Source organism: Sceloporus undulatus, chromosome 5 (genome assembly GCF_019175285.1).
Source record: "Sceloporus undulatus isolate JIND9_A2432 ecotype Alabama chromosome 5, SceUnd_v1.1, whole genome shotgun sequence".
Taxonomy (NCBI): Eukaryota; Metazoa; Chordata; class Lepidosauria; order Squamata; family Phrynosomatidae; genus Sceloporus; species Sceloporus undulatus.
Genome location: NC_056526.1, coordinates 17,656,248 through 17,680,621, shown reverse-complemented (window position 1 = coordinate 17,680,621; position 24,374 = coordinate 17,656,248). Strand labels below are relative to the sequence as shown.

The 24,374-nt window shown below is 41.5% G+C and overlaps 1 protein-coding gene across 5 annotated transcripts; it reads left to right on the top strand.

Annotated features, from left to right (window-relative positions):
• The first annotated feature begins 6,927 nt into the window (after window positions 1-6,927).
• On the top strand, window positions 6,928-22,629 carry BPGM (bisphosphoglycerate mutase). Of its 5 annotated transcripts, none has more exons than XR_006103960.1 (5): window positions 6,928-7,066; window positions 10,792-10,850; window positions 11,980-12,641; window positions 17,569-17,870; window positions 19,125-19,544. XR_006103960.1 is itself a non-coding variant. In XM_042466883.1 (5 exons), exons 4-5 carry the CDS (start codon window positions 12,041-12,043, stop codon window positions 19,734-19,736), a joined length of 783 nt encoding a protein of 260 aa, XP_042322817.1. In that variant the 5' UTR covers window positions 6,957-7,066; window positions 10,069-10,196; window positions 10,792-10,850; window positions 11,980-12,040; the 3' UTR covers window positions 19,737-22,629. The 5 variants fall into 5 exon arrangements, 4 of the variants coding, with proteins under 4 accessions (XP_042322816.1, XP_042322820.1, XP_042322818.1 ...); XM_042466883.1 differs by lacking the exons at window positions 17,569-17,870; window positions 19,125-19,544 and adding exons at window positions 10,069-10,196; window positions 19,555-22,629 and having other exon boundaries at window positions 6,957-7,066; XM_042466882.1 differs by lacking the exons at window positions 17,569-17,870; window positions 19,125-19,544 and adding an exon at window positions 19,555-22,629.
• Window positions 22,630-24,374: the final 1,745 nt, after the last annotated feature.

Sequence of the window (24,374 nt, the reverse complement as noted above, 5' to 3'; positions counted from 1 at the left end):
ATCTAGGGATTTGTAGTTTGGTGAGGCGCCAGCACTCTTTGGCAGAGAAGGTCGGCAGATCTTGTAAAATGAGTATGACAAATCCCAGGATTCCATAGGATGGAGACACAGCAGGTAAAGGAGTGCCAAACTATGTTGTTGCTACAGTGCAGATGCATCCAGCTCAGTCTTGCACTTTCTTCCTGGATCTTCCTAAGCAGCTGTTCCGGGTCTGTGATGTTTTTTGCTAGTACAGTCAGCCCTTCTTATACACAGAGTTTTTAATACACAGATTCAAGCATCCACAGTTTGAAAATGTTCAAAAAAGTATAAATTTCAAATATCAAACCTTGATTTTCCATTTTTTATAAGGGACACCATTTTGCTATGTCATATTTAATGGGATTTGAGCATACACGGAGCATACACAAATTTTGTTATCCATGGGGGATCTTCCTTCTTCTGTGTCCAAGCCTGCTTTTCTTATTATATGTTCTGCATATAAGTTGAACAGGTAGGGTGATAAAAATAACCCAGTGTGGAAATCAGGTTATTTCCATGGGATTTATACTTGCATCAAGTGCACTTGGTGCAGTTGGGGGGGGGGGGGTTTGCCTAAAAAGCCATTTACCCCGATATATTCAATACCAGGTTTTTTTCTGTATCTTTTGAAAAGATGCGGATCATTGCAAACGAGAATGTGCTGTCGATTTGATTTGGGGCATTCTGAACCAATTCTTCCAAAATAGGAAGGGGGAATTATGTGTAGAGGGCAGAACACATACATCCTACTTGGTCTTGCCAGTGAAGACACCAGCTCCATAAATCTGATCAATATTTCCACCACTGCCTCCATTTCCCTCGGTTAAGCATCAGAAGGCTTATTTACGAATTTCTACACTTTTTGTGTTCAGATTCGAACTACCCGCAGCAACAGAAGCAGAATCATGCCACCAACAGTGGAAGTGGAATGACAAAGATGCACATCACTTGATTGACATTTTAAAAAACCCTGAGAATGATTGAACACGTTCGAAATGGAGACTCCATTTTAAATAGACACGACAGCAGTGTGAATGGCAATAGGTATAAAATGCCACAGAGAGATTCGCTTGCAATAAATTTCGATTCTGTATTGCATTGCAGCAGATATTTGAATCTTTTTGGTACAAAAACGTAAGTGAGAACTGAGCTCTAGGAATGGGAAGGGCAGCTATGAAAAAAAGCAGAAAAGATCCTAAAGAATAAAAATATACAACTGAGCATGAAAGTTAGATTTGTACAAACCAATGTATTCCCTCTTAGCACATATGGATGAAAGAGCTGTAGAGTTAAGAAATCAGATAAGAAGAAAATCTTTTGAGGTGTGGTGGTGGTGAAGAGTGATGAGGATACCATGGATAGCCAAAAAGACAAACAAATGGATCCTAGAACATATCAAACTGGAAATCTTTCTGGAAGCCAAGATGATTAAACTGAGGCTGTCATACTTTTGCTTGTTGGAAAAGACAATAGTGCTAGGAAAGGTGGAGGAAGTAGAAACAGGGAAAGGCTACATGCGAACCTATGGCACACATGCCGGAAGTGGCACTCCGGGCTGTTTTGCTGGGCACGGGGCCTTGGGGAAGGAGAAACAGGCACACATGTGCCCATTTCTCGTCCTCCCTGCCATTTTCGGAGACAGCGGGAAGCAAGAAAATGGTGCCAGGCAAAAGGAGCCAGTCCTGGGCTGCTTCTTGGCCCTTCCCTTCTCGGAGCTCCCTCCTTAGAGAGAGCTCCGAGAAGAGAAGGCCCGTGGGGCAGCCCAGGACGGCGGCGTGCCACGTCCTGGGCTGCTTTGCGGCCCTTCCCTTCTCAGAGCTCCCTCCTTAGAGAGAGCTCCAAGAAGGGGAGGCCCGTGGGGCAGCCCAGGATGGCGGCGTGCTGCCTCCTGGGCTCCTTCATGGACCTTCCCTTCTCGGAGCTCCCTCCTTAGAGAGAGCTCCGAGGAGGGAAGGCCCGTGGGGCAGCCCAGGACGGTGGCTTGCCGCGTTCTGGGCTGCTTTGCAGCCCTTCCCTTCTCGGAGCTCCCTCCTTAGAGAGAGCTCCGGGGAAAGAAGGGCCATGGGGCAGCTCAGGACGGTGGTGTGCCAGGTCCTGGATTCCCTCCCGGCCTTTGCTGGTGCTGAGGTGTCTCCCTGGGACCCTCAGAGGCCGGCAAACCCCGGAGGACGGAGCCCAATGGCTCCTGCCGCTGGGCGTCATCCTCCGAGGATTGTTTGCCGGCCTCTGACGGCCCCAAAGTGACCCTCAGAGGCTGGCAAACCCCAGAGGACGGAGCGCTGTCCTCTGAGGACTGTTTGCCGGCTTCTGACGTCCCCAAAGGGACCCTCAGAGGCCAGCAAACCCTGGAGGACGGAGCGCTGTCCTCCGAGGACTGTTTGCTAGCCTCTGATGGCCCCAAAGGGTCCTCAGAGGGCGGCAAATGCCCGGGGGAGGAGCCAGATGCTGAAAAGGGGGACAGAAGCTCCACCCCTGGAGGTGGTAGCCCTGCCCTTGGTACCCATCCCCCATCTTGGGGGTAGAAGCCCCGCCCCCGGCACGTGAACCTAAAAAGGTTTGCCATCACTGTGCTAGATGGATGGACTCTATTAAGGAAGTCACAGGTATGAATTTGCAGGACCTAAGCAGAGCAATGGAGGACAGGGAGTTTTGGGAGATTATTGTGAGATACAGATTTCTTCTAAGTACCAAATCAAATTAATCAGGACAAAACAAGTGAAGCAGCAATTTCCAATTTATTCATTACAATCTTGCAAGATGGGGTGTTTCAGTCAAGAGGCACACAGTATTTATAAGACATTTTCTGTTACAATATTTCTGTCTCATTTTTTTATTGGCTAGATCTAGACATGTGATCAATTTTAAGACCACCTTTTCATTATGTAAAAGCTCCACCCATAACATATCTCATCATGCATGTCATGACCATTTAAATTAGTCATTATAGATTCATAGGTGTGTTCTAATATTCATCACCCCCCCATTACGCATGCTCAAAAGGGGATATCTCTTGACTTTTAGTAACCCCACCAAAAAAATAGTGTTCTTGACAATTAATGAGGATGGAGCTCTCTTATCAGTTAGCTCCAAAAACTGTTTTGCCTCCTTCTTTGCAAAGTTGTCCTTGACTTCCAGGTGCAGTCTTTCTTATTTATTTATTTATTTATTTAACAGAACACTTAGCCATTTTGATAATCTTAACAGAGACAAAAATATTGTTTAAAATAACTAAGTCCAGCATATTTTATAAGTGTATCTTATTTATTATCAAAGATATAACCCCCCTTTATTCTTAAAAAACAATATATTTAATATTTAAAAAAATAACAGTGTTATAAAAAGCTTATCTAAAAACGCTTTCTTTACTAACTTATATATTTTTATAAAATTCCCTTTCAGTTAAAGGGCCTCAGCTGAGCTTTACTCAATCCTATTAGAATAGATATATTGATTATAATAGTATAGATGTATATATGTGGTTCCATATTATCTAATATGTAATCTAATTATAGCATACGATTATTTCTTTCTATGCTAGTCATGTGTTTCTAACTCTTATTAAATCTTATGTGTTTGATTCAAATCCATTTCTCTCAATTATCACAAGGAGGCTTATTGTCTCTAAAATGTCCTTAAATCGTCCAAAAACCGTAAAGATGTGATAGCCGGCCATGCTTGTCCCCCGTGATTAAATCATCATAAAGGCATCCCCTTGCTTCTCCCATCATTAAAGCATTCACATAGCAGCTGTTTCTCCAATAATTATCTGGGACAAGTGCGACTGGTGATCACAGTGTCACGCTTTAGGGACGATATAGCGGCGTTTTAATGATGGTAAGCCTCTGTGTGATAATCTCCTTGGAGATGTCTCATCCACAGGCTCATCATGCATCAAGACTGACTCAAGGGTGGTCAACAACAACAGTCTTCCAAAGAGCCGGCATGTGATGGCAGCTTTAGAGGTTTGCAAAGCGTGGTATGAAGGAGCGGTGAAACTATGGGGAGAGGCAAAATGAGGATGTTTCTCTCCAAATAAGAATTCTGTTGGACCAGGACTCTGGAGACCAGGGTTTTAATCCCTACTCAGAAACCCAAGGCAAGTCACACTCTATCCACTTCAGAGGAAGAGACCAATAAATACCCTCTGAACAAACCTTACCAAGAAAACCAGGTTATATGGCTTGAGGATCAAACCCTTTACAGACTTAGGATTGCCATAAATTGGAAAATGACTTGAGGGCATGCACACACACGAATGGTTTCTTCTGTTCCCAATTTTCTAGCATTATAGTAATTTAAACTTTCAGTTGAGCATTTAGAAAAACAGGAATGTAAACACAGCAAATGTATGAATTTTATGCCTGAATGATTTTTCTGTCTCTCTCTGCAATGCTATATATTTTGAGACAAAGAAAATTTAATGGGGTGTGTGTGTGGCAATGATCTTTTCCCCTTGCAGGTACACCCCAGTGTGAAGCCTGGTTTTACATGACATGAGGATGTTGGAGATTGGTTAATTAATGGTATAGCATGTCTTTTTGTTTGTACCCATAGAATTGGTTTACTTGCTCCTTTGCTTTCTGCTTTCTTGCCTATAGTGACCCGATCATATGGTTTGCTTGGCAAGATTTATTCGGAGTGGGTTTGCTGTTTTCCTCCTCTAAATGAAGCATACAACTGTGCTGCTCAGACTGGCAATTTCCCTCATCCCCATATTCCAGGGACCAGTAACACATTTTTGCCCATTGGATACAACTGTTCCTTTATTTCCTGCAAATTTGCTGTTGACTGGCAGCCAACAGTTTATGGACTTGTGCCAGTCCATCAACCACCACTTTGAGCAGCAATTGCCTACATCACTATGTGTTCCTTAGTCTTCCCCTTTCCTAGTACTAAATAGGTGTGACCAATTTAGCTTCTGAGTTCAGATAGGATCCAATGCTTTCAGAGTATTTTGGCATAATAATCTTACTCAAACAAGCTGGGAATTGAAGCTAATACCTTCTACATGGCAACTATCTGCTCTACTGCTGGGATTCATCTTCCTGCTAAAGTAATATTTCAAATATGGAGTGGCATGGCTTCAAAATATATCTGTTGTTGTTGTTGTTGTGTGCCTTCAAGTCATTTCCAGCTTGGCACACAGAGTACCTGGGAATCATGCTTGAACATAATAAATGGGATGCCTGGCTCCTAGTACTTTTCCAGACAGGCAAAAAAGATGGAAGCATTCCATCAGTGTTGTGTGATTTGGCAAAGATTTTCAGATGATGTTGCACGACCTCGCAATAATCCCGCCATTATCCTGTAAATAGAAAGGGGTTTTCCAGCTGCTTTTCATTCATGGGGCTTTCTTGTGAATGAAAAGCAGCTGGAAAACTCCTCTTTATTCACAGGATAATGGTAGGATTATCACATGGTCATCTGAAAATCTTTGCCAAACCGCACAACACTGACAGGAGCATACTGCTATGCTCCTGTCTTTTTTGCCTGTCTGAAAAAGTCCCTACATAGGAACAACAGTCACCTTCTTTGGGTCAGTACAGAAGAACCAGTTTCAAGCACCATTTCATTAACTTTTTTAGGGAAAAGCTTAACCTAAAAACACAACAGAGATAAAGGGGGATATTTTTCTTTGTGGGTAAGTTATGTCCTGGTTGTTTTGGTTGAGCTGTATGCCCAGCAATTGCTTCATGCCAAATGTGGGCTTCAATCCAATAATGTGCAGCTAAAGATAATGTATTATGGATAATTGGTGGAAAGTACAAGATTCCATATTTAATATGGTTTAATCATTTAATTTTAGCTCATTTTTTTAAAAAAACCCCACTAACAATGTGATTATAGAGCAAGAGAAAATTTAACAGATCGATAAATAAAATGTGACTAGCATAAAACTATGAAGGCTTCAGCAATTTTACTGCCACCGTACACATCCCTGCCTATGCAAATCAATTTCATTTTACAGTATTAAGATGTATTGGTCACACTCCATTTTATAATAGCCAGAGGATCCCTAGCACACTCAATTATCAGATTATGTGGAAGATTAGAAAAGGTTCTGAAAGTGCAAGTAGAAATGTTTTTGTGGCTGCTCATTAAGATTTTCAAATATCTTTTTAAACAAAATGGTTTCATTAAATAAACTGTGTGCCCATTCCATTTATTCTGTGCTTTGCCAAATAGTGAATGGCTAACCTTGTTAAACTGATTTAAATAGGATTATATGAGAAGAGGAGAAAGCCAGCCAAACATGTCAATAGAGGCAGCCACATTAAATGTACTGATGAAAGTAATTATGAAAACTGGTGATGAAAAGTATAGTGGTCCCTCCACATTTGCTGGGATTAGGGGTGAAGGACCAGCACTACATTTTTCATTTAACTCTTATGGATATTAAATATACTGTACATAAATCGAGGCTGTTTGTGTCTCTAAGGCTGCATCCAGACTGGAGAAATAACCCGGTTTGTCACCGCTTTTAACCATTTGTCTGGCTCAAGGCTATGGAATTCTGGGAGTTGGAGTTTGTTGTGGGCCCAGAGCGGAGCAGAGCCTTGAGCCAGACAAACAGTTAAAGCGGTGACAAACCGGGTTATGTCTCTAGTCTGGATGCACCCTGGTCCCTGAGGGAAACGTGATGCCTGTCACACACACAGAGCCACCACCAGTAAACAAAGCTTCTCATTGGCTCCGCGTTACGTCGATCTCCTCCTCCTCCTCAGCCAATCCTAGCCCACCTTCCTCTTGTCGCGTCAGAGGGCGAGAGAGCGCGGAGCGAAAGCTATTGGGTGGCCAAACCCCGCCTCTGCGGCCAACGGCTAAATAGTCCCCGATCGCAAGCCTAGCTGCCGCCTATCAGTGAGCGACAGCCAAGCGGCCCAATCACAGCGAGGTTCCGAGTGACGTCATCGCTTCTCGCCTCTTCTTCATCAAGAGCGTGCCAGTTGCTGCTGCTCTCTAGTCTCTTCTGTGAGCAGCGGCGGCGGCGGCAAAAGGGTGTTTGTGGTCCTTGGTGTTGCAGACCCGGTTCTGGTCTTTCCAGGTAGATAATAGATTAGTGTGGTGTGTCTGTTGTGTGGAGTGTTGCCTTTCCAGGTAAATAATGGATTACTGTGGTGTGTCTGTTGTATGTTGTGTGGTATGTTGTCTTTCCAGGTTAATGGATTAGTGTGCTGTGATGTGTGTTTTGTGTGGTGTGTTGTCTTTCCAGGTAAATAATGGATTTGTGTGTTGTGTTGTGTGTTTGTGGTGTTGTGTGTATTTGTGAATTTAACTGCATGCCTGTTTTAATTAAGCCAGAGCAATGCAATTAAGAACAATTGATGTAGAAAGACACCGGCTGCACTTGAATTTTGCACTTTTAATTCAGTCTTGACCAATGCGTTTAGTTTTCTTTTTAACTTTTTGCAAATTAATGGTTTAGTTGGATTTTTTATTTTATTTTAGCTTTCTTGCAACCTTCCCTGGCTGCCATTTAGGGAGAAAGGAGAAGACAGAAGTGTAACGGATAAATATTAAAATAAAAATAAGTGTCAATAATAGGTGTCGCTTGGCTTGCCTTCAGCTGCAAAGACGTTGGCTGTAGCGAATTTGGCACTTCTAATTTAATCTGAAATAACATCATCTGCCCAGATCTAGACCTCTGTATTTAGATTTCTTTTTAACTTTTGTAAATTGATGTATTGTAAGCTGCCTTGGATTTCATTTAGGGAGAAAGGTGGGATATAAGTGCAATCAATACATAGAAAATTGTATACTTATTATTGCACTTATACCCCCCTTTCTCCTCAAATTTACAATATACACATACACATATGCACACACATATATACAAACAAACAGTAAAGAGATTGTGCCTGGTTTACCTAAAGCTTATTCTCTTTCTTTCCTTGGGCTCTGCTAAAACAGACACCGAAGCTGCTGCCATATGAGGGTATTGATATATGGGTTATTTTCTGTTGTGATCTGGGTCAGGATTGGATCTCTGTGTCTGTCCAACGGTGGATTAAATGCATATGTCATGCTATTTTTGGTTGAGCCATTAAAAGAAACAAATACAGGCTCTGGAGATCATGAAGGTGATATATATTTATATATATGACAGAAACAGTAAGGCTTTCAGAGGTTATGTTGCAATACAAATTATAGTAGTAATCTTTGGTATGCCGTATCTGATTAGAGCACTTCCTATAGGACATCTTTGCAAGTCTGTCACCCTTTTACCAGCTCCTTGCAATAGCTTGATACAGAGTTAGTTGATGGACGCATAATTGGTGAAATGAAGGTATCACTGTTTTGTGGATTTTGGATGTTATTATACTTTGCTAATGGCAGTTGTTTTTAGATTCCACTGTAGTGTGCTGTATAAATCAGGAAGGACTGGAGTGAAGTTATTACAAAAGAATCAGTGGGATCTCTTTTTTTTAAACAGCCCAAATAATAAATAAATAAATAAATAAATAAATCTTTTATTTGTACTCCGCTTTTCTGTAACAGGACAACCAAAGCAGCTAGCAACTAAGGCCGGTTACATGACGAGCACGCACTAGGGTTACAAAAGGGCGGTGTTTCAGCACCGCCCTAACCCTAGTGCGTGCTCGTCACGCACTAAACGGCGGCGGCCCTTCCATACGGCCACCACCGTGAGGACGTCACGGCCGCGCTTGCCTTCTAGACGGGCGTCGCGGACTGACGTCTCAATCTGCGGCAGGGCGCCTAGGGCGCCCTTTCCGCGGACCAGGAAGGAGCCCCGTTCAGAGCTCCTTCTGGTCCGCGGCGCCGCTTTGCCTCGCTGGGCGCAGCCTTCAGATGGCTACCGCCCAGCGAAAGCAAGGGGAGAAAGGGCCAAGCAGCCCCTTCTCCCCCTCCCCGCCGCACGGTCCTTGGGGCTTGAAGCCCCAAGGACACCCCTTTTCAGGCTGCGGGGAAGCGGCATTTTGCTGCTTCCCCGCAGCCTGAAAAGCGGCGGATCGGGGCCTCAGCGGCTGCCGGTGTAGCCGCTGAAGCCCCGATAATCCGGGGAAAGGGGCGGGTCCAGACCGTCCCAAATGGGCGGTCTATAACCTGCCTAAAAGATCCACATACAATTATACATAAAATTACAATACCCCCCCTTAAAAATAAATTGAACATATTACAATTAAAAGAGTTTTAAAATCTATTAATAATAAGTAAGCGATCTCTTTTTTTTTAATGCAGCCCACAACAGTAGAGAGACTCTCCTCAAAAGTCAAGGGAAATTGTAAACGCTTTGTAGATTAATTCACATAGAAGTTCAGGCTACAGAAAATGCAGTGATTTTTTACAGACAGCTGAATCTACAGCAGGCAGAAGGAACCGATTATGTAACAGGATCTCTCCCCCCCCCTTCTCCTCCTACTTGCAATATATAGCAGTTGGGGTACTTTCAAATGGGCAGCATTGTTGGTGAAAAGGCACTGTGGAGCTAGTCTGTCTTTCCCTTAATGGATAAAAGAAGAGAAGGCAGAAATGGGAAAAACATGGGGAACCTGCAAATGGCAGGTGTTTTTGTTGGACCTCCTGTACAATTCTGTGAACAAAGCAAGATGGTGCCACAAGAACAGCATCATCTGGATGCACCCCTGGAAATAAGACAGCAATGGAAGCTGGAAGACGGGGTGGCTGGAGGTAGTTCTTAGTTATTGCTCCTTGTCAGAAGAGCCAGCATGGTGTAGTGGTTTGGGCATTGGACCACAATCTTGGAGACTAGGATTTGAATCCGTGCTCGGTCTTGGAAACCCACTGGGTGACCTTAGGCAAGTTGCACTCTCTTGGCCTCACAGGAAGCATGTCTACTCTGAACAAATTTTGCCACGAAATCCCCATGATATGTTTGCTTTAGGGCTGCCATACATTGGAAACAATCTGAAGGCATGCAATAACCATCTTGCCTAAAATGTAAATTTAAATGAGCTCTTGGCAGTGATATATTGATAACTGGGACAAGTTGTCCCACATTGCTCCCTCTGCTGCCCAGTCAGAGCTGGGAGCAACAATTAATAGAGCTCATTGGCTTTATTGCAGCCATGCATCAAAAGATTGTTGTCGAGAGCAAGCAGACTGGATGCACGTAGCAAAGTCCCACTCAGCTTACATAATCACCTGATTAGATACTTGATCAAACACCCTTACGACTCATGTCTCTTGCAGAGGTAGGTATCTATCTGATTTACATTGAACAACATGGTCCCTTGATCATCATTAGAGTATTTTGAGATCTTCAAAGCAAAATATGTTTTGGTCTGTTTTGCGTTTTTTTAGGTCACAGCCTCATAGCCATGTGCTGTCCCTGCTGATTCTTCGGTGAACTTGGAGCAGTATGTGAATTGGTGTTAGACCATGTGGGCAACTGGATATGGCACAGGAGCCAGTTTTCTGCCCTTATGAACATCTGGTGGCCATACAGACTGTCAGAAGTGTCAAAAAGGGAAACTGGATGTTGCCAAAACTCCAGCAAAAAAAGTCCAGATATTGAGTCCAGCAATATCTGGGGACCCAAAATTAAGAGCGGCTAGGCTAAAGTCTTTCTTTGTAACTTTGCTAACTTTGTGTTCAAGGATTTGTGTACTTTTTGCATATATGGAAGGACATTTCAGTCATGTGAACTTATACCCACAATCTAAAATAGTCCAGATACATTTTACTATCTCATTGCAAAGCTGGTCTTAGAGTCTGTATTTTTCTGTTTTTTCTTTCCTAGTGAATTCTAGATGTAGTAAGTCTCACATTTTTTTCCTCTTCATATAGGTAGGGTGTAATATTAAATGTTTTGCCTGGCCTGGATGAACACATTTCTAGCGCACAAGGTGAGTTCAAATTATTTGAAATTCATACATGTTTTAAATATTATATACTGTAGAACCCCTTTGCTTTATGAAAACATTAGGGCTACTAAATGGCAGAGGACTGGAAAATGCCCATGTGAGCTAGATCCAACTGATTTGTTTTTAAACAGCTTCCTACCAGATAATGTGTATTGTTCTCATCATCCCTGAGCATTCACCATGTAGACTGGGACTGATGGGAGTGGTAGACCAAGACAGATGAAAATACTATGGTTAGGAGGATTGCTCTAGATCTCCCTCCAGTGATAGCAGTTAACCAGTCATATTGGAAAGAGAGCTTTCATAACCTAAACCCTAGTTAGGCAGACTGTAGTATAGATACTGTGAAACAATAGGATTACAATATGGGGCCACCTCCAAATGTCATGAGTTGGGATCCTTATAGTTGGAACCATTTAAAAAAAAATCTGGAGCCATGTCATAATTAACTTGGCCATTATTAGTCTGATGCCAGACAGCTGCAGGTTTTTTCTGTGCTGCTTTATCTCTCAGAATGATTATGTTGAATTTTGCTATACAGTCATCCCTCCATATTGCGGCTTTGATATTTGCAGATTTGATTATTCACTGATTTCATTAATGTGTTCTCTCTAGGACTGTCTAGGTCCTCCAGTGCAACTCTGTGGTCAACTTTAACTAAAAGTTGCACTGAAAGACCATTTGTAACTACTCCAGTGCCATTCTAAGGTCAGTGTATGTTGGACATTGACCACAGAGTTGCACTGGAGGACTTAGAGATTCCTAGAGAGGAGTCCTCTCAGGTAAAAACAGTGTTTTTGTTATTTGCGAAAGAACCAGTTGTAGCCAGTTGGAAGACAAGGTACTTGTCCCTGGCAGGTTAGGGAAATAAATTGCTGGTCCCCTACATCAGATAACCTGGAAACTCTGATCTAGAACACACTCAGTGCTCTCCTGCATTGCAGAGAAAAGGTTAACAGTGATGGACAAAGCCACCTTTCAGGAAATCTTCTTTATTACTGTTGATCATTACCTCAAGGAACTTTCTGTACGAACATCTAAGGAACTTTCCCATGTTCCCTATGACCCAGTGGACCAAAACATCTGACTTAATGTTTTTATTTTTGTATAGATGGTATCTCATTAAACACTACTCCTGTCACAGACCTAAAGAAGACATCCCTTCAGTCAAAATGGCAAAGTTCAGACTTATCCTGCTGAGACATGGCGAAGGGGCTTGGAACAAAGAGAATCGCTTTTGCAGCTGGGTTGATCAGAAGCTGAGCAGTGATGGGGTGAAAGAAGCTCAGACCTGTGGCAGGCACCTCAAAGCACTTGGTTTTGAATTTGACCTTGTGTTTACATCCATCCTTAGCCGATCTATTCAGACTGCCTGGTATGTCCTAGAGCAGATGGGACAGGAATGGGTTCCTACCGAGGCTTCATGGAGGTTGAACGAACGGCATTATGGTGCCCTGATAGGTCTCAACCGGGCTGAAATGGCTCTCAACCATGGTGAAGAGCAGGTGAAAAGATGGCGAAGGAGCTACGATGTCACCCCGCCTCCCATCACTGAGTCCCATCCTTACTATCACGAAATCTATAATGATCGCAGATATAAGCACTGTGATGTGCCCTTGGAAAAACTTCCCAAGGCTGAAAGCTTAAAAGAAGTGCTTGATAGACTTCTTCCCTATTGGAATGGGAGGATAGCACCAGAAGTGAAGAGGGGCAAGACCGTTCTTATTTCTGCTCACGGGAACAGCACAAGGGCTCTGCTAAAACATTTGGAAAGTAAGTTATTATCTCTTGTTGGTTTTAGGCTTTGTAACTGAAACATAACTCTTATTACTTATTCTTTTGTCCTTCACTAGTAGGAACAATAAATTGTGTGAGGAGAGGGCCCTCTGAGTTGTGGCCCATCAGTTCTAGAATGCCTTCCTGATGGAGGTTCTTGATGCAGATACTGGCTTCATTCCAGTCCCAAGTAAAAACATAGCGTTTTATTAAATTATTTGGAGCTTAATTTATTTATTTCAAGATGAATATGCTCACTCTTATGGCTATAACCTGTTTTAACCTGTTAATTATTCAATCTGCTTTTAAAATATGTTTATTTAACATTTTAAATTGGTTTAAACTGCTTAAATTTATCTTACTGATACAGTGTCTTGAGATCCCATAATAGGGGGGTGGATGGGTGGGATATAAATATTCAAATAAATAAACAATGTTGATTTTTTCCAGATTGGTTGTGTGCCTTCAAGTCATTTCTGACTTATGATGATCCTAAGGTGACCCTATCATAGGGGTTTCTTGGCATGATTTGCATGAGGGGGTTTCCCTTTGCTTTCCTCGGAGGTTGAGAAAGTTTGGCTCACCGAAGGTCATCCTGTGTTTTCCCATGGATAAGCAGAGATTCAAACTCTGGTCTCCAGAGTCATAATCCAATGCTCAAATCACTACAACAAACTGGTTCTTCTTTTTCAGGTATTAAGTACAATGTTGCTTTATTTTTAATGGACACATCTATATTATTGCTTGGTATGATGGGCAGCCCATGGTTTTGAGCTGTGCAAAGAGAGGTAGAAGGGCTCTTGGGCAGTAATTAAAGAACTGCCATGCAGTAATTGAGTTACACCTGCTTCAGCAACACTGGCAGCTTCCTTTCCAACTTGGTAGACAGAGGCAGGCAACCCAAGGCATTGTTGGACAAGGGGGTGAATACTTAGGACTTTAACTAGAAGCAAAGGTGATTAAACGGGGGCTCTCATACTCTGGACATATCATGACTTGACTCACTGGAAAATACAATAATGCTTTGTAAAGTGGAAGGCAGTAGGAGAAGAGGAAGACTACATTATAGGTAGATTGATTTATTAAAGGAAACCTCAGGGCTAAATGTGCAAGACCATGTCAGGGCAGTTGATTGCTGGGGCTCTTGGAGATTTCTCATTCAAAGGATTATCCTAAATCAAAATTGCCTTGACAGCAAGTAATAACAAGAAGCTATAGGACTTGACTAGACCTTGGGGAAAGGGTTTTTTTTTTTAGTACAGATCCCAGAATCTGTCAGCTGGCCATGATGACTTTGCAAGCAGTGTTGCTCAGCTTTTACATACAACTGATACACACAGCTTGTGCCATCTTTAATTCTGGGTGTGTTTTCTTCCCAGAAGTAATTAAACAACTGCCATCTAGTAACCTTAAAACTGTTTCTTCAATCTGAGTTGCATGTGTAGGTTCAGTGTTTCTCAATTAAATTGGCAGGGTTCAGCCTTGCGTAGGCCAACCAGTTCCTTAAAAGGTTGAGAGAGTGGGGAAAGTTAATAATAATCCCTAAGGTATGGCCAAATTTGGTCAGGCCTTTTATGAAGAGGTGACTCTGAGTTGAGTTTGTTCATAAATCACCATGATATGACTTCATTTGCCATGTTAGTCCCAGGGTTAAGCTGTGAAAGTGGAAGAACACAAAAGTGTCTTCTGAAAATGCAAAGCTGGATCTCCACTTCCAAAGTACTAGTGAGACAGCTGCCCCTTCATCCCCGGTGTCTGGGAACCTGAGCTATCCTTTCCCTAAACATGGAAGTGTTATTTTTAGCTTTAAAACAGATCACCTCTGATCACTTGTTGAATTGTGAATGATTTTTCAGGAATGCTTCATTTGCACTGAGCTACCTTTACAGTTGAAATAGAATAAATTATTCTCTCTTAGAATAGATGGCATGTTCTGTTCCAAGCTTTGCGTATTTTTTCTAGAAAATCCAGTACTAGTTGGCAGTGGCTGAAAGGCTTCTCAGTTTGAAAGCCAATTCAGATAGTTGCTCAGCTTGGGCCAATCCTTTCTGTTTTCCTTGGCAAAAAAACAAAACAAAACAAAAATTACAAAGGGGTTAGGGAGTAGTTACCTGAACATCAGGAGGAGGGCAGAAGTTAATTGCTTCTGTATAAGCAATTTGGCATGTGAACCAGATAAATCAGTTACTGCTAAAATTGAACAGTGGTGCTGGAAGCTGAAATGGAGATTTGCAACTGGTAGCTGACAGACAGCATGTGATTTAAGGAGTTTGCCTCCATAAGCCTCCCTTCATTGCCATTCTACTCAGATCTCTTCAAACACAGGAGGCTTTGAGCTAACTCAGCGTTTTGTTTATTTTCTTTATTCAATTTACACTCCACCTATCTCTTACCATAGAATCCAAGGCAGCATGCAAAATTTAAGCATTGTCTACACCTGCCAGTGGGAGGGTGCAGTGGCTTAGTGGTTAAGATGCCAATTCTGATGATTGGAAAATCAGAAGGTTGGCAGTTCGAGGCCTGAGTGCTGCATGATGGGGTGATCTCCTGTCACTAGTCCCAGCTTCTGCCAGCCTAGCAGTTTGAAAGCATGCAAATGCAAGTAGATAGATAGGTACCACTTAAATGGGAAGGTAACAGCGTTTGGTGCAGTCATGCTGGCCACATGACCACCAGAGCAGTCCTTGGACAATTCTAGCTCTTCGGCTTAGAAATGGAGATGAGCACTGCCCCCTACAGTCGGTTATGACTAGACATTAATGTCAAGAGACTACCTTAACCTTTTATCTTTACACCTGCCAGTCCCAACCTGGTGCCCTTCAGATATGCTGTGTTAGCTGAGGATAATGGGAATTGTAGTCCAGTGTCTTAACTACCGAGCCACTGCATTCCTTAATAAACCTTAATGGGAAGTATACCTATACTTAACAAATCTTAACCTGAGGTATATCAGTACTTTAAATGACCCCTGAACTGTAGTTGTGCCCCTTGAAGAACTTGGTGTTAAGTTTTACAAGTTCCTGGCTCTACATGTGTTACCATATCTCTGTTTTCAGAAGTGGGACCCACTTCCCAGTTTGCTTTGTCACTGAGCCACTTCGGCAAGTGTATTGTTAACTTTGGGGCAAAGCAGATGGATGAGAAGGAACAGCCTCTGGTCGCTCCGGCCACAGTCAGGCTGGGACCATGGTGGACACACGGCTTGCTTTCAAAGTGGGCCACTGCCTGCGGTCCCAAGCTGGTGCCACCAGAAGGGAGTTTAAACCAACTCCTTTTTGACCCAGTCCCTTGGACTGGAGTGCAGCCTCAGTGCAGCTTCCAGCTGCTTTGGGGGCATGCATCATCTAGCTACATAAAAAAGATGATCTGAAACATCACATTGAGGAATCTGGCAAGGTTTTCATAGGACCTATGTTGAATGGAAGGGAAAAATCTGGAAGAATGTGTTAACTTCTAATCATGACTTATTGGTTGGACGATGATGATCCATTTAGTGATGGGTTGACTCAATACTTTCTACTAAGAATTTTGTTTCTTTATTCCATGGGTAGGCAACTGTTTTGAGCCGGGGGCCGGGTTGCTGTCCCTCAGACAACTGGGGGGGCCGAAGCCAATAAATAAATAAATAAATAAATAAATAAATAAATAAATAAACCGGGACAGATGTAGGACAACATTTTCAAATGGTGGACACTTTTTTAAAAAAAAGTGGAGGACACGCAAAAAAATTGCTGATTTTTTAAAAAATGTTAATATAAATGCATGTTTCTGAGGCATCTATAGACAATTGCCCCTGCACGCGAGAGGCCAAAGGCCCCGGTGGCAATCGGTGGCAGGACCGGGCTGGGGCCGGTTCCAAGGCCTCGCTGGACCGCATTCGGCCCGCGGGCCGCAGGTTACCTACCCCTGCTTTATTCAAACCCCTAGAGTTGAAAATGGGCCGTTTTGTGCTCTACTTGCATAGGGAGCAATGTCAACCAAATGTTGTTTGAATTATTCTGCAGATAACCAAATCACCAGCAAAAATGTTGGTGTTCATTGTACCTCAAGACCGATCAATTTAAAACTGGTAGTCTCATTTCCTTTGAGTTGCCTTCCCAAAATGCAGATGAATAGGAATACTGTTTTGTCTGAAACACTTAAAAAGCTTGCGCAGCTGCCAATAAATCATAAAGTATGTTCTGGGTCACCTTCAGCCATGTATTGATTTTATTTGACCATAGGGTTGTACATTTTCTTCCTTGCTAACTGAGAAGCAGGCCAAAAAGGTGAAAATAGAAATCACCAATTTTTTAGAAAACAGTGAGTATAATAATAATAATGTTTCCCCATAATGCCCTTTCCACCAAAGGGTGGTACATCAGAACATATACAAGTTAAAATATTGATGACTAGAGAGCCAGAATGCTGGAGTGGTTTGAACATTGAGTCGCTAGAGGACTCAAGACATCAGAGTTTGAATCCCTGCTCTACCATTGAAACCCCCAATGGTTAACCTTGGTCAAATCACATCTCTCAGCCCTAGAGGAGAACAGTGACAAACCCTCTTTGAACAAAACTTGCCAAGAAAACCTCGTGATAGGTTTACCTTAAGGTTTCCCTAAATTGAAAATGACTTGAAGGCACACAACAACAACAAAGTAGCAAATGTTGATATCATGTTAAACTTTATAATATTAAAACTATTCAAATGTTCATTATTCATAGGAATTCTAATTTCCTCACGCTATAAATTGACTTGTATTAAAACTTTCAAATTATACATTTAAAGGAAAATATTGCCTAGGAAAACATTTTGCTTTTTCCAAAGGAGAAATATTTCATAGTAGAGTGTTTCTCAGTGTCCTGACATCTCAATTTTTACAGTTCTCTACTAGAAAAATTCAAGAAAGCCCCGCTTTTCAATTTTTCTTTTTACTTGTAGGCCTTCAAGTCTCCAGACATACCATTAAATGGCAATGGACAACTTCCTGACATATCTAAGTAATAGTGTGGACTCTGGTGTGCTCCATTTAGCTTGGTGAAAACTGCTGGGATTGCAACACTCCAGGAGATGTGGATGCAGTACAGCAGTGAAAGTTCAACTGGGTTGTGTTACAAGTGTGTGAAGTAATGAGACACTGGTCTTGGTTGAGATTTAAGGCAGAGCTCACCAGCATGTTGCCAACTTGTAAAAATCTCAGAAGACTTTAAGAGAAAGGAGAGAAAGCAAGGAAAGTGTCTCAGGTCATCCAAAGCCTTTTTTTTTTTTTTTTAAACAAATTATCTTTCTTTTTTTGAAATGAACATAAATCTGCAAACAAATACTAACAAAAAAAAATCTAAGGGGAAGCCTTCCATTGGTTTAATACTATGCAATGGAATGCTTTCTTAGAAAAGTGAGGTGGTATATGTTTAAAGGGCATGACTCCTGTTTCCTGGGCTAAAAGTAGGGACTGATCTGAGTCAGCAACAACCTCCAATGTTATTGCAATTAGCATCTTTTCATAGTACCACTTCATGCTGCCCAATGAATTGGACAGCATTCATGCTGCCCAAACAGTCCTATCTTTTTATTTTTCATGATTATAATATCCTCTGGTTAACAAATGTCTTTTTTTTTTTTTTTTACTTCGAAAGCACTTTTGTAAACTATTCCTTCCTGGCTGACTGACTGTAATGAGTAATGTTTGGTGACAGGCAAGATTGCTTTTGTGAATTGGAATTGGTTCCTTCAGTTGCAAGTTGTGAGTTGTAAGCAATAATTAGACAAATATAAGTGTGTGTATGGACAGGCGATGTGGAATTGCTGCTGCATTTCTTTAAAAAAAAATTATAAGAAGCCTGTCCGAAGTCTTGTAATTGACATAGAACTTTAGGTAAGGATATACATTGTGACATCTGTTAGCGTGAGTTAAGATCACGCAATTGATAGACAGCCTTCTATAAACACGTGCACGGAAGTATTGGTTAGTAGGTGTTGAGGTTGTTGTTTCTTGATCCAAATGGGCTAGTCTGATGGATATTTAATTGGCTATAAATCCATCTGATTTCAGTGTGTCTTGGATTGCAGGCTTGGGTTGTGGCCGTAGTGGAACAGTGACTTTCTCATGGGATCTCCTCCCTTCTTTCCTAATGTATCAGGCAGTACAGACATTTACATCTCTGAGAAGTCTCACTGTTTGTTCAGCTGTGAGCGGTTTGTCCCTTTTTTCTTGTTTTTTTGTTTAAATGCCAAAGGAGGTTGGATGTTTTGCAGCTGTTTTGTGCCTCTCTCAGTCCACTTATTAGTAACGAGAACAGATGGTTGCGACAAATTCTGCCACTTTCAGCTGCTTTTGATGATGTGTTCGGTTTGTGTTGATGTGGCAGAACTGGCATAGCTAGGTCATCCCCTCCAGCCAAAGTTGCATCCCTCTTCTTTTTACAACTTCTGTTAGTACAGTTGCACCATTGTTCATAATCATACTGACTCATTGATTTTTTTTTTTTTATTCTCAGATGCTTGAGTGGACAGAGACAAGGAAAATGGGAAGGCTAGGAAGATCAAACAGGCTGGCCACCAGCTGTCACTGGAAAATCAAAAAAGGGCTACAGAAAGGCACAGCATTATGAAGTTATAGAATTAAAGGCCACAAGATGTGTCAATGGTTCTAGTTTTGATACATTAAAATTCTTGGGCATATATATTGTGTGTATATGGCTGTGGATTTGCGTCTGGTTAGTGATTAAGACTGGATTCTACAAGAAGGAACTATAGCAGTTAAAATGGAATAACAGTGCTATAATTCTGTAGTGTGAATGGTCCCTTGGTAACACTCTTCAATGGTGTGTGGGGTGGTGGTGGAAGATGGGTGTTTCATAGCAGCCCAGAATTCTACCAAGAATTGAAGGGGATGTATAAATGTTTGGTTTTCTTTTTCCTTTGTAGATATTTCTGATGAGGCCATAGTCAATGTCACTCTACCCACTGGCATCCCAGTCCTCCTTGAGCTTGATGAAAATCTGCAGCCACTTGGCAAACATCAGTTTTTGGGTGACCAGGAAGCAATCCAAGCTGCTATCAAGAAGGTGGAAGATCAAGGGAAAGCCCAACCGGTTGTGGAGAAATAAAGACCACAAAAAGTACACCTGTCTTTTGCCACATGTGGTGAAGGATAGTGCTTCATGATTGCACTCTGCCAGCTTTCTTAATTTAAGTTTTAGTAAGTGATAGATGATGGCAGTTAGATTTTAGCAGTTCATCTCCAGGGACTAGAGTTCAGATCTCAGTACAAGTAAGAGTGGAGCATCAATTGGTTACATTTTATGTAGAACAAGAGAATGCTGTTGTATAAACTTCCCACATCCTTTCTATAAGACAGCAAGAATTGATGTGCTACAGATTCATGCCAACAACCACCATGATTTACAGAGAAAACATCTGATTTACGTAGGCAAATTCTCAGGTTTACAAATGCTGGCCCTTCTCAGGAATGTTTGATTCAAAGTATTGGTTCTCTTTTCTGGAAAAATTGTGGGAGTTCTTACTCTGTATAATTGGATGTCCTCTGGCACCATATTAATCAATTTGTTGGATGTGTCATTTTTATTGCATCATTGACAGTATACTTTTTGAATAAAACCCTTATTTTTACATTTAAAAAAAATCCTCTTACCCAAATCTTCCAAGAAGTGATTCTCTCTTCCTCTCTGGCATGGCTCATGTTTGTCCTTTCTTCTATGATGGTACTTGACTGCATGGATTTTAAATAAATTTGGGGTGGCTGCAATCTTGAAAATTCCCGCAGGTGTATACAAGGCCCAAAGTATGTGGTTACCTTCCTCTGCGTCTGGCTTTTTATATTTCTTTTTAAAACAAAGTTAAGGTGACAATTTCTGTGAAGCTTTCTATGGAACTTAAAAAACAGAACAGTCAGATGGGCCATTGACTCCCCACATCTCCTTGTCATCATCCCTTTTTGGCTACCAACAGCTTTTGTCTTTAATGCAGAATATGTAGCACATTTGTGCTCTCTGCTTCTTTAAATGCAGTAATGTTATGGTAGTGATTTAGTCAGAATAATCTTTCTAGCTCAGTCTGTGTGTCATTGAAGCTTGAATGATGTTTTGGTAATAAATTCTTTTTGACACTTGCAATATGAATAGCACAAAGTCATCTTTTTTTAAAAAAAATGTTTACTCCATATTTCGGCATCATGTGGGCTCCATGGGTCCATTTGCTGCTGAAATCTGATGGCACAGGGCTTTTCTTCTTCTCTAGTCATATAGCAGCAGAGATCTATGACCTAGGCCTAGGGGAAGTTTGTTTTCCTCTGGATCTGTCAAATTTGTTCACTTCTGATTTAAGATTTTCAGAGTTAGGGGATTAGATTCCAAGAGAGTGACAGAGAAAATCAGGTACTTTTATTTATAGAACAAGAAATGGGATGCCTCAAAATTTAGACTGCACATGGTCTAAAGGTTTAGGTTATTGTACACAGAATGAGAGAGTGACTGTGTACTTCACCCTATCCTGTGGATGTTGCTAGGTAACCCACTACCCATTTTTGGTTTTTAAGTGTAGATATTCATTCATATTAATGTTTGAGTGGTAAATGAGTCATGCATCATCCTTCTGGTTAAGATTCATGTCATGTCTAGTTGCATTCTCTTTCTGCTGCCAGAGGAAAAAGTCACATTGGTCCTATGCTGTGTGACTTTTCCAATATGCAGTTCAATAGGCCTTTGGATCCTGTCAAAGCAACCATAGTACGGGGGCCATGGGCTTAGAAATGTCAGATTGAAAGCTGGAGACTGCTTTTGTTCCTTTAAAGTTGAATAGAAGAAGAAATTGCAACAAGTGTTGCTTGCCAAAGAGAGGTAGTGAGCAGTTCCCTCTTCTATATACAGTACCCTTTAAAGGTACAGCAACCCTCTCCAGTTTTCACCTGCAACTCCAGGTGGATTACATTCAGCCTGTGTCATGGTTAGGATGTTGACTACTTCAACTTTCTTAATAAAAGCTTTATTCAGGCTATCACAATTCCTAAACATGGAGAGGAGGCAAAGATGTTTGCTTGCACTGGTCCTGAATCCTTCCTGTGGAACTGGGGTTCTTGATTGTGTGAAGCAACTGTAATCATGTTCATGCCTCCCTTGAGGTTGGTGCACATATAAGACTACCAGAGTGAAAAGTGGTATCAGCTCTTGTATTTTTAAATGTATAGAAAAGGGAATTTCATCAGGTGTTGCTTTTTTATCTAGTTCTATAAGCAACACCTGACATTTGCACTGAGCAGGGAGTTGGACTGTATGGCCCATGATACCCCCCCCCAGCTGTTATGTGTCCAGGTTCCCTCTTTGGCACATCCGTTAAAGATACAGGAACCATCTCCAGTCTGGAGATGCTGCTGCTCACATCCTCACCTACTTGCTATATACACTACTATGCAAATGTTGTTTAATAGGGTTAGTGTGAAGTTCTTGTTACACTGGTTTCATTGTTCAGTCGCCAAAGGAAATTTGTATTTCCAATCCAGAGATCAGGGTTATGCAGTGGAATGGGTGTTGGTTTTCCCATCATGTAGTTTCTGGTCTCAAGGAATTTCATAGCCTATAGCAAATTGCACTGGCACAGGAGATTGCAAAAGGCAGTGATGTGCCCTCTTTTAATTCCTTATGTGAATCCTCTCCACCCGCAAACCTGCAGTGAGGAGACCTATGCAGGTTGACTACTATATATGTGATGCTACAGTCACTCTCTCTCCACTCATCATGCATTGGGATGTGAACTTGTCTTTTGTCAGTTAACAGAGATATGTTTATGAGCAGAGATCAACTGGTTTCTTTTATTTTCCAAACTCTGAAGATGTCACAAAAGTTGTATTGGTCAGGGTATTTTTATGGGGGGTGGTGGGTGGTGGAATCCCTGGAGTACTGAAATATCTACACTGTTTTTTTGCTTAACTATTGCCCTTATGTTGTACAAGTGACAAATATAATTTAGTTTGCATCTACAAAACAATGTCTCCGTGTTTTTGTGAACAAGCACATGTTAATAAGTCAATTATTGTAATTCTATGTGGGACTGCCTTTGAAAAGTGCTTTGAAAATGTTAATAATATAATGTTTTAAGCTTTTGAAATTGTTTAATTGTTTTTTAAACTTTGCATTTTTAATGTTTCATATTGTTTTAACTTGGACTGTTTTAAATTTGTTAGCTGCCTTGAGCCCATATGCTGGGAAGATGGTGCAGTATAAATAACAACACAAATATTTGGGAGGGAAATCATTCATTGTTCCTTCCCTTTGTTTTACAATTTGAAGTCATCTTCCATTCTGGCACTGATATGATCTGGAATTAATTTTTGCAAGGCTACAATATCATATACATTCAGAGCATAACCTTGATGTGACACTGATCTCCTGTACACCCAAAGCAAACCAAGGTATTTGGACAACTAAAAATAATTGTATCTTAAAGGCTAGCAAGGCTAAGTTCATGGACTGCAGGCCATGTCATCAGATGCATGGAGTGGAATTTCAGTAGATACATTTATATGAATGCTGGGGATGCTGGCAGAAAATGGTGGTCCTAACTATGTTCAAGATATGTGAGTATGTTTGATGAAGTGTATGGGCAGAAAAAGTACACTGTTGGAAAATAGGAAAATGTAATTTTTTTTGTATTTTCTCTTCTGATGTTCACTGAGTGTTGTTGTTTATGGATCCAGAATGGCACCATCCCCACACAGAATGGTAGTATTGGCAAAGAGTGGGGAAAGCTTATGCAAGATTTGCATCAGAATGACAGGATAAAGAGCTCTAATGTGGGGAACCAAAAAGCAGTCCAATGCACATTAGTCACAGGTTGCTGATTAGCTCTTGTGGCTGAGGTTAAATGGAGTCTCCTGGAAAAGTGCATGGCTGGTTGGCATGCTAAATGGGAGCACTCCCCTTTTTTTGCAGGTCCAATCATGTCATTTCACTAGCATTTATTGTCCACACTTTAGCCATGGGTGGCTTACAAGCAAAAGTCCAGAGCACAAAAATGGCAAAAGAGAAATTGCACTAGCCAGTTAAATTCCAGAATACTGTATAACACTTATAAAAACGAAGGGCTGGTAAAGATGGTGTCAGGTAGCTATCTCTGGAAAGGGAGTTCAAATGGTATGGGATGCATCTGCACTACAAAGTTACCAGTTGCATACATCATACTGCCCTTTTATGTACTCTTGGACTTGTAGTTTAGGGAAGGACTTGGAATTCTCGTAGAGAAATCCAGTACACTACTTCTGAACTTCAGCCTCCTGTTTCTCCTCCTCTCCTCATACAGTATATAGTAATATATAGTCTTTCCTTCCAGAGCTATTTGCCCTGAGATTTGTCTCCCTGCTTGGAATAACACAGCAATTCCACAAGTGTAATTGGTATCCTGAAATCTGTAAATCTTATGAACTAGGATTTTTTAGTACCTCATCACACTACAAATTCTGTGATTCTGTAGGATGAAGTCACAACAGTTAAAATCCTGTCAAACTACATAGCGCAGCTATATTTTTGGTGTCTTAGCTGAAAAGACCCTGTCTTCAGATAGGATTATCTTATTTCAGATGGTAAAAGGCACAGACCCAGGACGTGTTAGGTCAGTTTCAGTAACCAGTAGGTTCATGTGTGATTAGCCGGACCTTTAGCTATCTTTGTAACCCACACTGTTGGGTTGGCAATGTTTGTGAGATAACTTACCACCAACAACACTGGTTTCATTAA